Source organism: Triturus cristatus, chromosome 2_2 (genome assembly GCF_964204655.1).
Source record: "Triturus cristatus chromosome 2_2, aTriCri1.1, whole genome shotgun sequence".
Lineage (NCBI taxonomy): Eukaryota > Metazoa > Chordata > Amphibia > Caudata > Salamandridae > Triturus > Triturus cristatus.
Window position 1 is genome coordinate 631552926 of NC_140582.1, and position 14651 is coordinate 631567576.

Below are 14651 nucleotides of genomic sequence, written 5' to 3' on the forward strand. Positions count from 1 at the left end.
ATGGTGATCAATCTAGCGGGGAAGTTTGGTCCCTTATGAGTTGGAACATTGCAGGACTGAGGTCTAAAGTGGGTAATGAAAATTGGGAAAAACTGATATGCGATTTTGATGTAATTAGCCTCCAGGAAACTTGGACAACTGAACCTATACACATTAATGGATTTAAAACATTCTTTTCCCCAGCGGTTAGCTCAGCTTATGGTAGGGCTAAGGGAGGTTTGTGTACGTATGTTTCGAACCTCCTAGTAGGAGTTAAAACTGAGTTAGTTTTTAATAATGTATATTATCATATTATAAGGATCAGAGTTAACAAGGGGTTTTCCATAATTTTGATTAATTTTTATGACAACATCCAAGGAGAAGACCCAAGGGATGTTTTTAGACTATTAGGTAGTAACATCACCTCGGCAACTGGGCGGAGGACAGAGGATACCTGTATTATTTGGGCAGGAGACTTTAATTGCCAAATATGCAGGAGTGGCGAGAATGGGCTGTGTGGGATAAAACTGGATAGAGACACTGGCTCTAGTCATTTTGAGCATTCTGTACGAGGGGATTGTTTAAATGAATTAATATTTGAAAATGATTTGGACTTTGTAAATAAGCTGATTAGTCCGGAAATCCCCTTTTTACCAACGTTCAACGGCAGAGGGGCAAATACAACTATTGATTATGCCCTAATGACCTCTAGACATAGGGACATGATCCGGAAAAATGGAATTTTGGATTGCCCACTTAGTGATCATTTTCCATTAAGCTTTAAAATAACCATGGGATGTAAGAAATACCGTGGTAGGACCAAATCTAAAGTGATAATAGATGACATCATTATGGTCCGTAAAAATGGCTATGCTCTGAAGTGGACAAAAATTTGCCCCATAGAATTTCAGGAGAAATTAATTAAAAGCATGTTGCCAGAATTTTACGTATGTACAGATGTAAATGCCAAAGATACAGATTTTATCAGTAATTTTACATCAATCATTGCTCAAACAAGAAAGTTATTGTGGGTTGATACAAAAGGAGGGAACACAAGGAAGAAGAGGTGGTTTGATACTGAATGTACGAAGGCGTATAGAAGTTTAAAGCATGCTATACATGCTACTGAGAAGGATGCTGACCTAATCAGGAAGTGTAGGAGTGTCTATAAGCAGACCCTTAAAAATAGGAAAAATGCACTAAAACTAGAGGCATGGGATGCTTTATGTGACGCCTCGCTAAGTAAAGATTCCGCCTCATTCTGGAGAGTTGTCAATGCCCCCTTTTTAAATTTTAGTGATACGGACCCACTAGATGTAGCAATCACTGAGAGTGAGTGGGCCGAACATTTTACCAAGTTGTATTCCATTGTACAGGATCATATGGTTAGTACCCATGATGATAATCAACTGAGAGACCATGTACAGAGGAGTATCCAACTTGAACCTGAAATAACAATAACAGAGGTGCAGAAATGTATTGATGCAAGTTTGGCGGGAAAAGCACCAGGCCCTGATGGAGTCCCTGTTGACTTATTTAAAAATAACAAGGAACTCTGGGCACCAATCCTTACACGTATGTTTAATGCCACTCTGAAAAAAGGCCTCCTCCCATCGTGGTGTGAATCCCTGATAGTCCCAATTTTTAAAAAGGGCGACCGTGAAAACTGCAAGTGTTACCGCCTAATATCACTCCTGGATTCTACTATTAAAATTCTAGGAAGGGTAATCTTAGACAGATTACATATATGGGCTAATGAAGCAAATATTTTAAGTGACCTGCAGTATGGCTTTAGGAAAGGTCTTGGTACTATTGAACAGTGTTTGAATTTGCATATTTTAATTGAAAAATATACCAAAGTGAAAGAGGGACGAATGTTTTTAACTTTTGTGGATCTTACCTCAGCATTCGACTCAGTAACACATTGTAAACTTTGGTTAGTAATGGACAAACTGGGTGTGGATAAGCAGATTATTGACTTCCTGAGAGACCTTTTTGCAGGAGCATCGGCCCGAGTAAGATATGGGAAAAATGGTGAATGCACTGGATCATTTGCAATCAGAAGGGGTGTAAGACAGGGCTGTGTCCTTGCGCCGTTTCTTTTTACACTTTATATCAATAACGTGGAAAAGACTCTGATAACAGAGTGTAGGGATGTACCAATGGTAGGAAATAGATCAATCCCAATTCTGTTATATGCAGATGACGCGGTACTAATGGCTAGAACACCGCAGGCCATGCAAAGAGTAGTCACTTCCTTTTTGGATTTTATGAACCAGCTAGATTTAAGCATAAATTGTTCTAAGACATTCACCATGCACTGTGGGACGGGTGCGCAGAGGAAGAAAAAAGTAATCTATATTGGAACTACCCCAGTAGAGGACACCTTAACATTCCCCTATTTAGGGGTCTTAATTGATAGCTCTGGGCTATGGAACAACACTATTAAGACAAGGAAATTGTTGTACTGTAAATCTATCATGGCTTTAAAAAATTTTAGTCGGAAAATAGGGAGGAAACCAATTAAGGAAATATTGACTGTTTACAAAGCAACTTGCGTAGCGATTGCCACTTATGGAGCAGGCCTATGGGGATATGCAAACGTCAGCATATTACAAGTTGTGGAAAACAATTTTATGAAATATCTCCTGGCCGTCCCACAGAGTGTTTCAACATATTCTTGCCATACCGAACTAGGGGAACCATACTTAGAAGACATAATAAAAACTGCACCAGTTCTTTTATGGCATAGAATATGGACCGCAGATGAATCTGGTTTAAACCGAATGATTATGGGAAATGCAATGGGTCTAGAGAAGTGTGGGAAAATTAGATGGCTGCATTATATCAATAATTTTCTCACGCTATTGGGACTAGGGGATTATTATACTGATCCGCTTTCTCTCTGCAATATTTCGAGGAAATGTTTAAAATATAGATGTATGACCTATTTGCAAGAGACCAGAGCGAAAACAGAATTTAAGAAATCTACGGTAGTAGCTCTTTAGCAAATTGTAATCTGCTATAGTTTACAGCCATATCTAAAGCTACAAATGAGTGATTATGAAAGGTTTTTATTGACACGTTTTAGATTTAATCTACTATTTAGATCACTCAGCTTTCCAACTATGAATAATTGGTCAAAAATCATGAGTAAATGTCCCTGCGATGATTTATCAGTGCAATCAGATATGCATATACTTTTCTTTTGTAAATTATATACTAGACCAAGACAAATGTTTGTTGTACCTTTGCTAAAAATGCTGGAACTTAATCGCTGTCGCCCTGCTTTTTTAGCTGTACAGAAACTGGACAATATTTTAACTGTCGTATTTATTTCCTCATTCCTTAAAAATGTTTTTAAATTACGGAAAACAATTGAGATCTGAACTTACTCGGTTTTTATTATATGTGGCCCTATAATTGTAATTTTATATAAATGTAATTTTGTCTTTGTACTTTTATGGTTATTGTGTATTAATAACCGAATAAAGAATAACTTGACTTGACTTGACTTGAGAGGAACCCCTGTGATTAAGCATGCCACCCAGGGGTAACCCTGATGTGTGAGGGGTTTCTAGAAAAAGAGTCTTTTTTCTAGTAACATGATTACAGTGAACTTTCTTTGAATCCTAATTACCTGATAGGTGAGTTTTTCTTTCGATATACTCGAATTTTGTGAAACTATTAATCGTAAACACCACAATTAAAAGCACCGGGTGCATGGGTTAAAGTAGTAGTGTGCATTCATTGAGTGACCCTAAAATCTGAAATCTAAAAACTGATATGATTTTTATTTCACATAAAAAACATTCAACTGAAACGATTTCTATTGGCGTCCATTCTCAACACACATAATGCCATGAAATCCTGAAAAATTTAACGTACCCTGGAGATATAACTTTAGACATTGAGTCTGCTCTGAGAACTCGACCGTCAACATCCATGGAAAGAAACGAGGGCTTCAAAGGCTAAAGAAGAAGAGGAGAATTTTTGATTAATAAATGGTATGCCTTATAATTAGGTATAATGTCATTGTCATTCATAATACAGTATGCTTTTGTACGCACTAATAATCAAAATATATACCCACCCAGATGCTGTTGAATATTTAGCAGATAACAATGCATATGTTGTTATTCTTTGCTTGCAACACAATCTTTGTACCAATCAGCATTGCTTGGAGTTCGCTGTTTGTACAAATGTGTCTTCTCCTGAAAAGATGTTTGTAAAGCTAGCCAATAACCAAAAGAGGGTCAAATCTTTACTTATTTGGCTGCAAGTTTATATACACAGCTTTAGTGAAATGATGTGTGAGTTTGAGGTTCAAAATTTGCTAGAAAGCACACTGAAAATGAATCGAAATCATGATAGAAACATATTGTTCAAAAACACTAGAAGAAAAAATACCGTTAAAAATCTACACCACTGTTTTACTCCAAAAAAAGAAACTAACAACCAGTCCAAGACAGGTTTCAAATAAAGCTTCAAAATAAATAAATAATGAGCTAAATAAACCCCCATCTCATCGCAAACATTGAGCAAAGACTTACTTATCTTCTTTACCCCAAAACTGAAAGAATCCCTCACATGTAATTATTGCCAGAGGTTATCATCCTAGCCATATAACTGGGGTATTGTTTTTTATCAAGGTAAGTGTAAGAATGTTGTGTGATAGGAGTTTTGTAGATCCTCACAGATTCTGGAACTTTCTTTCCCAGAAATGTGATGAAAATGAGTGAATTTTCAAGGTGAACATCTGAATTCTCCATGTTGCATTGTGAGTTCTATTGTATTGCGAGTGATAGGCGTAGCCACACAAATGGGGTACCATTTTAATCAGAAGAAAGGCAGGGACACTGGGTGGTAGGTATTCTGTGGATCCCCGCAGATTCTGGATCTGCCAGGATTGGTTTGTTGTCCTCCCTCTGGGTGATTAGAAACGTAATTTCTTATATGAACCAGAACCATAACAAGTTGAACTTTTATTACTCTGTCATCAGATACATCCACATTATGGCTTTTGACAAATTTAATTTGCAGTCTGTGCATTTTCTAAGCTGACCAACATATACAAAGTTCTCTTTCCATCTGTTCTAACCCATGACTGCCACTGGTTTCTTTGAGAAAGCGGGTTATTAATTTGAGTACATTATAGTCCCCCACAAGTATTAATGGAAGTATTTCTGTTATGTTCAGTAAAGATTTCAGTAATTAACTCAACCTCTGCTCTGGTAGCTATGGCACACAGCAGACAGGTTTAACGTAAGAAAACGTGCAAAGCATTTAGAAGTACCAAACCATCTAAAAAGTCAAAAGCATAATACAACAAATATCCCTACTCAATTTATAAAAATAGAGAATACGTTAATTGCCAAAATGACATAAAAACAACAGAAGTTATATCAGGGGAACTGGAGATATGAATGTTTTAAGTTTTAAATGAAAATAGCACCAAAAAGCGCAAAGAGCGAACTGTGGGCCACTCGGTGTGCTAATCTGGGGCAAATTCAGGGGTTAAGGCTGATCATGATCAATTAACACATCGATACAGGAACTTACCTTCTTTTCTTCAAAATAGCTCTAGACATAGGCGGTTTGTAAATGGATCTGTTGACCTCAATAGCAGCAGGCTGAAGCTAAAACGGGGCTCTATGGTGACGGGTTGTAGGAGGATGGGGTTCTGATGCAGGTATTGACGAAGATTGGAAGGCTCAGAGCAGAAATTCTTGATTTGTGTAAAACATGACCTCAACATCGATCAGACTCCAGTTGGTGTCAGTTCCAATGAAGTCATCAGCAGACAGTCTTTGATGCTTCTCTGGAGCTCCAGATTCCTTCAGCTGAGCAAGGCTGCAGGGTAGAGCTAGCAATGGTTTTGATATCTTTGGATTTGGCTTCTACTTCGGTCCCAGAGGAGAACCTAGTTGGAGCTGTGAGAAGTCAATCCCCGCCAGTGATGATCCTTCTGTGGATCTGCTGGTCAGTAGGCCCTATTCCAACATTTCTCTTGAAGAAACGTTGCCAAAAGTTTCCATGTCCTCACTTTTAGGGTTAGGCAGGGAGAGTACACTCTGACACCAGAAAGGGTTCCAGGACCTCAGAAACAGGAATTGTGGGTCAGGGCTCACTCCAGGGCAAGCTTTTAGCAGGGTCTAGAGCAGGTCCAGTTGGAACTGGCCAGATAGTCTCTTCCAGGAAGGTGGACTTCTTGCAGCTTTTGTGTCACTGAAGCTTAACAGGATGTCAATCAACTTACCCTTGAAGCCCACTTTTTAGTCCTGGGTACATGTGGTAGAAGGGCTAACCCTTAGGGTTCTCCTCACAGGTCACTCTAAACCAGTTATAGGACAGCTCCCCTCCCATCCCATGGGCTTGGGGCAATTCTTACCAGGAAGACAAAAGGTAGGCAGGACCAGGTGGGAGCTACATCTGCCAGTGTCAGGGCAGGCATCCCTTGAGGTTCATGAAGGTACCTGTGCACAGCTACCGAGACATCCTGCTGAAGGAAGACAGACATCTCCCATACCCAAAGCCGTTCATGTATAGCATGTGAGCAAACCACATCTCACTCAAGGGAAGGCATGAGTGGTCAGATGACAACTCGAAATTGGCAGATCCAAGAATGTCCCAGCAGAGGATAGGGGTTTGGGTAAATAAAATGAATACCAATATGAATGTCCAATTCATCACCAGCCCATTTCTAATTGCATATCTGTAAATAGATGACTAAGCAACCACAAGACGGGTATAAAGCCCCCAGCACCTTTGTCATGAAGAAATGCCAATCATCTCCATGTACACCTGACCATGACCAAACAGTTCAGGGAACATTTATAAATTATCATCCTGCATTAATACTGCTTGTTAAATCACTCTTAAAATGATTTAATTCAAGTTTCTGGTCTGAGTGTGAAAAGAGAAGAGGCTCTTAGGCGTTCTTTACTCTCGTGTTTCATGAAAAGAATATTAAATACAAACCAAATCAGTTTAGTTTTAAAGAGAAATTTGATACTCTTGGGTGATCGTGATGTCAGTCGGACGAGCGTCTGACTGCCATCCTGTCAGGAACGGGAACTGCCGACAGGGAGTCGGCGGTCCCGCCAGGGGAATTACGATCCGACCACAATGGAGGCGGTTGGAAACATGCCTCTTAGCATTGAGGCTTGTGCTGCAGCCCGAAAAGGCATGTCTGTGAACATCCCTGCACCTTGTGACAGGCACCATGTGGTGCCTACCACAGGGTGCAGGTGAAAGGGAGGCCCGCTAGTGGCCCCCAAAGTCCCTTTCCGTCTGCCTTTTCATGGTGCATTAACTGCCATGAACGACCTGTGGAAAGAGACATTGTAGTCCCTATGGCGGTGCCTGAGCAGGCACCGCCACTGTTGTAGGGATTGCAGTCTATCCGAAGGGCTCCTTGAGCCCGTTGGATGCGTGGCAGTCGGTCTTTCCCCCATCTCTCCATCTGCCTGCCATCATAATGCGGCGGGCGGTCCTGCAGGGTCCGATGGTGGTAGGACCACCATGGACGGCCTGACGGTGGCGGTCCCACCGCCATCATAATCAGGCCCAATGTTCTAACATCCTGCCTGACTCTGCGTCACATAAAACACCCCTTTTCCTGAACTTCAACAATATGATGATTAAATGGCGCATTCACAATGGTGCGTGAGCCCTATTAGGCCACAGTGAGGGGAGTATTTCTAGTGAGGATGCTGTCACCCGAGATAAAGTCACACAATGTTATACAGTTGTACAAAAGAGATATACATTGTTAATACATTGTTAAGTATAAATTCCATATAATGTAATTTTAGAAAATATTTTAGTGTACATTTTTGTGAATATCATCTTTTTTCATGATGGCATCAGTTAACTGATGAATGGTTGTACAGCCAACACACTTCAGTCCCTACTGCTCGGCAGGTCTGGGAATTTCTCACAATTGTAAGGGATTCATTTACCAACAAAAACAAAAAATAGTAACATAAATAGCAAAGAAAATGTGAGGTAAAATGGTGAAGGCACCCTAGTGTTTCACTGCACACGTGTCAGGAATGTATAATAGTACATTTTGTAACACTATTGTCAGAAGGGTGACAGCACACAGCACGTGATATCACACAGATGCAAAACTATGCCATATGACGTATTCATTGATTTACATATTTTCACATATTTATGCTGTGAGAAAACGGAATTTTGTTTTTTAAAGGAGACTCAGGCAAATAATCTTTTGTGCACATGTAGTGATCTTGGCATAGGTACTCTTGCATAATGGAATATTTGCCTGGGAGGAAAATGTAAATTATGGGCTATATTTAAGAGGAAGTAACGCAACTCATTGCCGCAAGCCATTTGGCTGCGCGGTGCTGCATTACTTCAGAAGCAAAGGGATTAGTCATATTTACAACAATATGACGTATCCTTGAGCTCTCCCCTGCGCTGGAGCACAATTGTCTGCCATGTGCTAACGCAGGCACCCTTGCACCATGGTGCCTGCATTGCAGGGATGATTGCTTTTGTGCAGGAAGGGACACCTTCCTGCACAAAAGCAATCATTAAAGGCATTTTTCTCATAACAAGAGGAAAAAACAAGGAGAAATAAAAGTATTTTTTTGTTGCGCATCCTTACGCCTCCCCTGGGGAGGTGTAGGATTCTGACACATTCCCAGGTTTGCGAAACATTGTAAATCTAAGAATGCGGCAGAATCCATGGGTGTTGCATGGGCACACCCACAGCAACACCCATGGAATGCCCCTTTCACGCTAATTTCTCTGTGAAAAGGGCCCGTATTTACAAGGACACGAAAAGCCACGCAGGGTGAGTTTACGTGTCCTTGTAAATATGGAGCATCACATTGCGCCATCGATGCATCACAAAAAGTGATGCATCAGCGGAGCAAGTGGCTTGTAAATATGCCCCTGAGTGTTTAGGGTGTGTAATTATCCATAAAATTTCTTAAGTGGTCATCCTGTGAGAGAGATAGTATGCACATCTTGATGGTGGAATAACATTTCTGATCTTAATTGAGGGTAGAATGTGCAATAGTATTGGATGACACGTTTACAATAGTATGGTTGTTGTCTGAGAGGGGTGGGGGTAACAGTTGTGAAAAATGGTTGAGCTGCATGAGACCCTAATTGGCAGGGTTTAGTGATTGGCAGGTAGTCGGGCACTCCTATATATCTGAAGCAGCTCATTGGTTTTACTGTGCATTAATAATGGATGTTCTTCTAGGATGAGATTGTTGCATTAGATAGCAGGTGGACTTTGAGCATTACTTTGTATAAGAGGAAGATAAATCATGTATGGTACACTTATCTTGCTTCTTGATAAATGTAATTTCTCATGTGGAAACATATGGTTATTGTTGGAAAAGATAGGTCTTTGCCAAAGGTTTTTATGTATTTTGGAAAGTAGTGAGATTATCGGAGATTAAAATAATAGGGAGCATAGGTCAGGAAACTATACATGGGTATACCTTAGGTTGAGTAGGTTCTTCTGTCAAGTTTGTGAAAGAGAACATGTGAGAAATCCAAGCGCCTGGCCAGAGTCTCTGATGAAGTGCAGAGAAATAGGAAAAGCTGGGAACCACGGGCCTCAAACGGTGCCAGTGTAGCATGTCTTGAGAGGTAAAAAGGGTATGAAACAAAAACACTAAAGTGCACAGTTGGAGTCTCCGGGCACATTTCTTCGCAAAACAGTTTCAGTGACAGTTTTTTTTAATGTGTAACCCATACAGAGCAAAGGAAGGAAGGTCACATCACATAGAAAGGAGCACCAGGTAGAGACGTTTTAAGGCATGGGAAATAAGACCAAATGCCCAGGGCCCCCAACTTCCAAGGGCTCCTTTGGCAGAGTTAACTTTCACTTTTTGACCTCAGTCTATTCTAGTTCTTTATATGAACCTCTCTATCTCTGGCTCTGTCTCTCTCTACCCCCAGAACGTTTGTGGGTCCCAGGTAACACATAATTCTACTGTTTTTGTGTGACCCTGTTGAAGGTTAACAGGAAATGGGTAATAACATTTTAAATATGTTCCTTACAGGAACCCCCCAATGTATATCTTGCCCAGAGCCCCCAAATCCTTAAGATGCCACTAGCAGCAGGTACTAATAGTGAGCATTACGGGCAGCTTCGCTAAGAAGTATAGGGTCACATGCATCAAGCTAATTACCGGTCACAAACGATCGGTAATTAGTCATTTGGGATGCATCAAGCCTAAACCCAATCGCAAACTAGGTAATTGCAAAGTTTGCGATTAACTATTTTGCAAATGCATTTAGGGATTTGCAATTTGCGATTCCTTAAATGCAATGCAAGAAGCAATCTGAATCGCAAATTACCACCAATTTGAAGTTGGTGGTAAGCTGCAATTCCTTAGAAAAATGCTAGAAATTGCATTTTTTAATGCCAGTTTTGGGGGTGAATCAGGGTGGCCATTTGGCCTCCTATCACCCTTGAAGTTGCATTTGCATTTTGCGATTATCTATTTGGAAATCGCAAATTGAGAATGGTTTCCCACTCATTCCTATGTGTCTCTAGGCCCATAGGAATGAATGGGAATGCATTTCCAAACAGCGAATCACAATTTGCGAGTCGCTATTAGAAAATGTGTAGGACTCACAATTTTTGTTTGCGAATCCTACATGCATAGGCTATTGCGATTCCTTAAGAGCGATTCCTTAATAATCGATATTAAGGAATCACAATAGCCTAGCTTGATGCATATGCCCCATAGAGTCAAAAGATATCTGAATCTCAGGAGTTGGGGGAGAATGAGCAGAGGGAAGCAAGTCAGCTTGGCATGGAGTAAGGCATACCGTAATTACTTGCAAAATAAGTTGGATTGAGTGTCCTTCTGAGGTCAGTGTATCTGGATGGTCCCAATAACAGTAATATTTTGCAATCTGTGTTTGAACAGTGTCCTGGGTCATTATTAAACCAGTGCATTAGCGCCATATTCTAGAGTGGAAGTATGGGCGTGAATTACATTGGGCAAATGGTATTGCAGTCAGTTTGCATTGGTCTGATGTATTAAAATGAAAAGAAGAATTCTCAAGGTAGAAAAACTATCAATAAAGTTCATTCTCGTAAAGCACTGGTGGTGGAGGTTGTAATGGTAGTACGAGAATGTTGTGATTGGGATATATGTGGCAAGAAGTACTGTAACCCGATTGAAAAAGAGGCGACTACTTGAATAGCTGGAGTCATGGTGTCCAAATGGAAATGGTGGAATTAACGATTTAAAAGAAAATAGTAACTATATCTGGCATCCAGTATTATAGCCAGTAGTTTGTTACTTTGACTCACAAAGGTTAGGTGATCATGCATAACATGTGGGTATAGGTTCTCATCTGTGTATTGTGGGGAACGTGATTTGATCATAGACCGAATAAGTTTAGAGATTTCTAACAAATGTATGACCCACTAGTTATTATTAGGCACATTGGTGGGACCTGAAAACTAGCATAAAAAGGCTGGTCAATATGCGAGAGTGATTGGTACTTTAAAGAATTTGAGTTATCACAAGCAGTAATATATTGTAAACTGGATGCAGGACAACAGTTATGGGTGTTCAGACTTTGCCACTGCGTGGGGGTAAACGCCCTATCTCATTGCTTCATATGGGCAGCTCGGTGACTGTAAATGTCCTTTGATGCATGGTCACCCCCATTTTGTGCTAGATTAAATTGCTGGTTTGTGGGTTCTACACACTGCAACACTACTGCCCAGTGTCCAGTCCATGTGCATGGAGTCCTAAAACATGTTGAAATTGGCAATACTCCAAATTGGCATATTTAACTTACCTTTAAGACTCTAGTATATGATACAAAGTGTATCCAGGTCATGTCCAAATGTCACTAGTGGCATGCAGCACAAATTGTGCCACCACTACAGTGACAGTGCAAAACATGACTGCAGGCCTACCACTACTACAACTACTACTACTACTGTAGCCTGTCTGCAGTTTTAGACTGTCAAAATAAATCTTTTACAGACATAAACCTCCCTTTCTATTACTTATTTTAACAGTTTTTATGCAATGTAAAGAGAGCAACAGTACAGAGGCATCCAGACATAGCAATACCCATTGATGGTGAAGTGGCATTCTTCAGCACATACAGATAATGCAGAAAGGGTCTTCATAGCAGCACCATGGTTCATCATTGTATAAAAAACACATTCAGCAAGAGAACGAAGACCAGTTGCGCAAAGCGATGGATGTGTCAATGAAAAATACAGTGTATTCCATGCATGCCATATAGTTTACAACAGGTGAAGAAACATTAACAAAAGAGCACCCAATAAATCCAACTATTTCCTCAATTACAACTGGGCGAGGTCGCCAGGGCCATACTGCCTGAAAGGAATGTAGGATGGAGAGTCAATCTTTACGCTGTGGAGAGGGAGTACTCAAAAAGGGGGGACCGGGAGAGGGAAATTCCTTTTTATTACTTATAAGTGATCCCTAATGTAGACCTTAAATGCCCTTTGGGAAGGGTGCATTGTATTTAAAAGTGGGAGATGTATGTTTAATGACCATTCAGACACGCATGGTCAAGGGTAGGTGCAGCGAGTCGCGCACCCGGCAAATCCCCCATAATGTTGCAGATCACCGTGACAGACACCAACTGTGTTTTATCAGGAACAGTAACCCCATTTTTTGATTGATAATGTTTTACATGCCCTGGCAGTGAAAACATACAAAGTCAGTTTTCACTGTGGCAATGCTGGCTCTCCCATAGGCTAACACTAGATTACATTATTATATTTAACAAGTGCAAATTCAGTTTAGGAATAGCTAGTAAAATGGCTTCATTTTTGGGGTACAGGAAAAGGGGTGCTTTATGTGACACAGAGTCACGTAGGGTATTAGAACATAGTATCAAATGTATTTCTCTTTTAAAACTTAAACTGATTTTGTTGGTTTTTAACACTAGAGTAAAGAAGCCTTGAGAACCTCTTCTCTTTTCACACTCTGACCAGAAACTTGAATTCAATTGTTTTAAGATCGATTTAGCAACTGGTAATAATGTTGAATGATAATTTATCAATGTTCCCCGAAGTGTTCGGTCATGGTCAGGTGTACATGGGGATGATTGGTATTTCATTAACAAAAAAGGAGTATACCCCGTGGATAAAAAAACATCAACGAGATACGATGAGGATACCAAAGGAAATAGTTTTCCTTTTTAGGAAGACCCCTCACTCACCAACCTAGTTGGTGGCATGCTTCCTCATTGGGGTCCCACCCGAGCAGCCAAATGCTACCCGGGTGTGTTACAACACCTGATTACAGTGGAGCAGGTTAGTCGCAACAAAGGTGCAGGTGAGTGAAATAGTGTGTTTAACAATGTCTTTATACTAAGACAAGACTTTAATATGAAGAACTAAGACAAGGTTAAAAACAAAGTGAGATACCGGGATAGGCAAAATTGATTTGTGGTATCTATATAAAGGACAAAAGTGATCATGGTCTACATGCTTCAACCTACTGGTGATATTACCAGGTTTTCATCAGGACCTATCTCAGTGACCCAAGCGGTATGTACACGCTAAGGTGCACCCTACTCTGGTTCAGTCGTCAGCCACACGTATACTTACAGTATGACAACCTCTCAGCCTTTTGTGAAAGGGAAAATAATCTGAAAGAAAGAATGAAACATCATGCTTAGTTAAAATTATTAACGTGTGCTTTGACCATAATTTGGTCATTGTTATCCGCTCGTACGTGGCTCCAATATGAGCTTTTTGGCGTGGTACACACCGTGTTGCACACATTCCATGCACGGCGTACAGTGCATTCGTGAATTCACGCAATGATGGTGTAATAAACCATTCTTAAACAGGGGTGAAACACCACCCCTGTGTCTGATTTCAGACCCACATTCAACATTTATACTTGTGGGTGTCTCACTGCTCATTAAAAAGTGAGCATTGCAGTAGGAGCTGTTTTAATATATGCATGCATAATTGGCGCTAGTAGGCTGTCAGACATGTGGTGGGTAGATCAAGCTTACTAGAGACTTGTTTCAGTCATGCCTCATGGAAACCGTGAGGAGAGGCGTTGGCTCTAGTCACACTCTGAGGAAAATAAACATAAGGCAACATTGTGGTTTTTATAGACAAGTACCTTACGTAAATGCGGTTGAGGCAAAGCGGAGCCCATCCGTACTCGACAAATACTCACTTCGTCAAACCATGCCACCCGCTTTTCAGCCTAAGTGCAACGCCCTTCACGGAGACCCGAGGATCTCTGTGTAAGTTTCACTGCGGTATTTAACCCGGAATAGCAACGTTGTGTTTCTGGGTACATCACGCGTGACGCGTATCACGGTCACTTGATCGCGTGCTGACGTAAAACAAGGGGCGTGACTAAGGGCAAATAATTGAGTGATCATTGTCAATAGCAAACAAACAAAAAACAGAACAATAACACTGATTGCTATGCAGACATCTACAAAAAAATGGAGGAAGGAAGGTTTTTGCGTCACAATATTTGCACATAGTAATGTATTAGTGTAAGGGACACGGGCAAACACCTAGTTGTTTACGGTGTATATAGATGTAAAGAAGGCTTTCTGTCACAAATATAGCCCAGAGTCATGTATTCAATTTTCACTGGGTTAACACTTAATTACATAAGTTCTGATCTTATGTATGG

At 40.6% G+C, this 14651-nt stretch overlaps 1 protein-coding gene across 1 annotated transcript in view; it reads right to left on the reverse strand.

Annotated features, from left to right (window-relative positions):
* LOC146862603 (kynurenine/alpha-aminoadipate aminotransferase, mitochondrial-like) overlaps positions 1–14651 on the reverse strand; it is an 829492-nt gene that overhangs the window by 138781 nt on the left and 676060 nt on the right. Inside the window, exon 9 of the mRNA XM_085641832.1 lies at positions 3868–3950. Within this exon, the coding sequence (XP_085497958.1) occupies positions 3868–3950 (83 nt within the window). The remainder of the gene's footprint in view (positions 1–3867; positions 3951–14651) is intronic.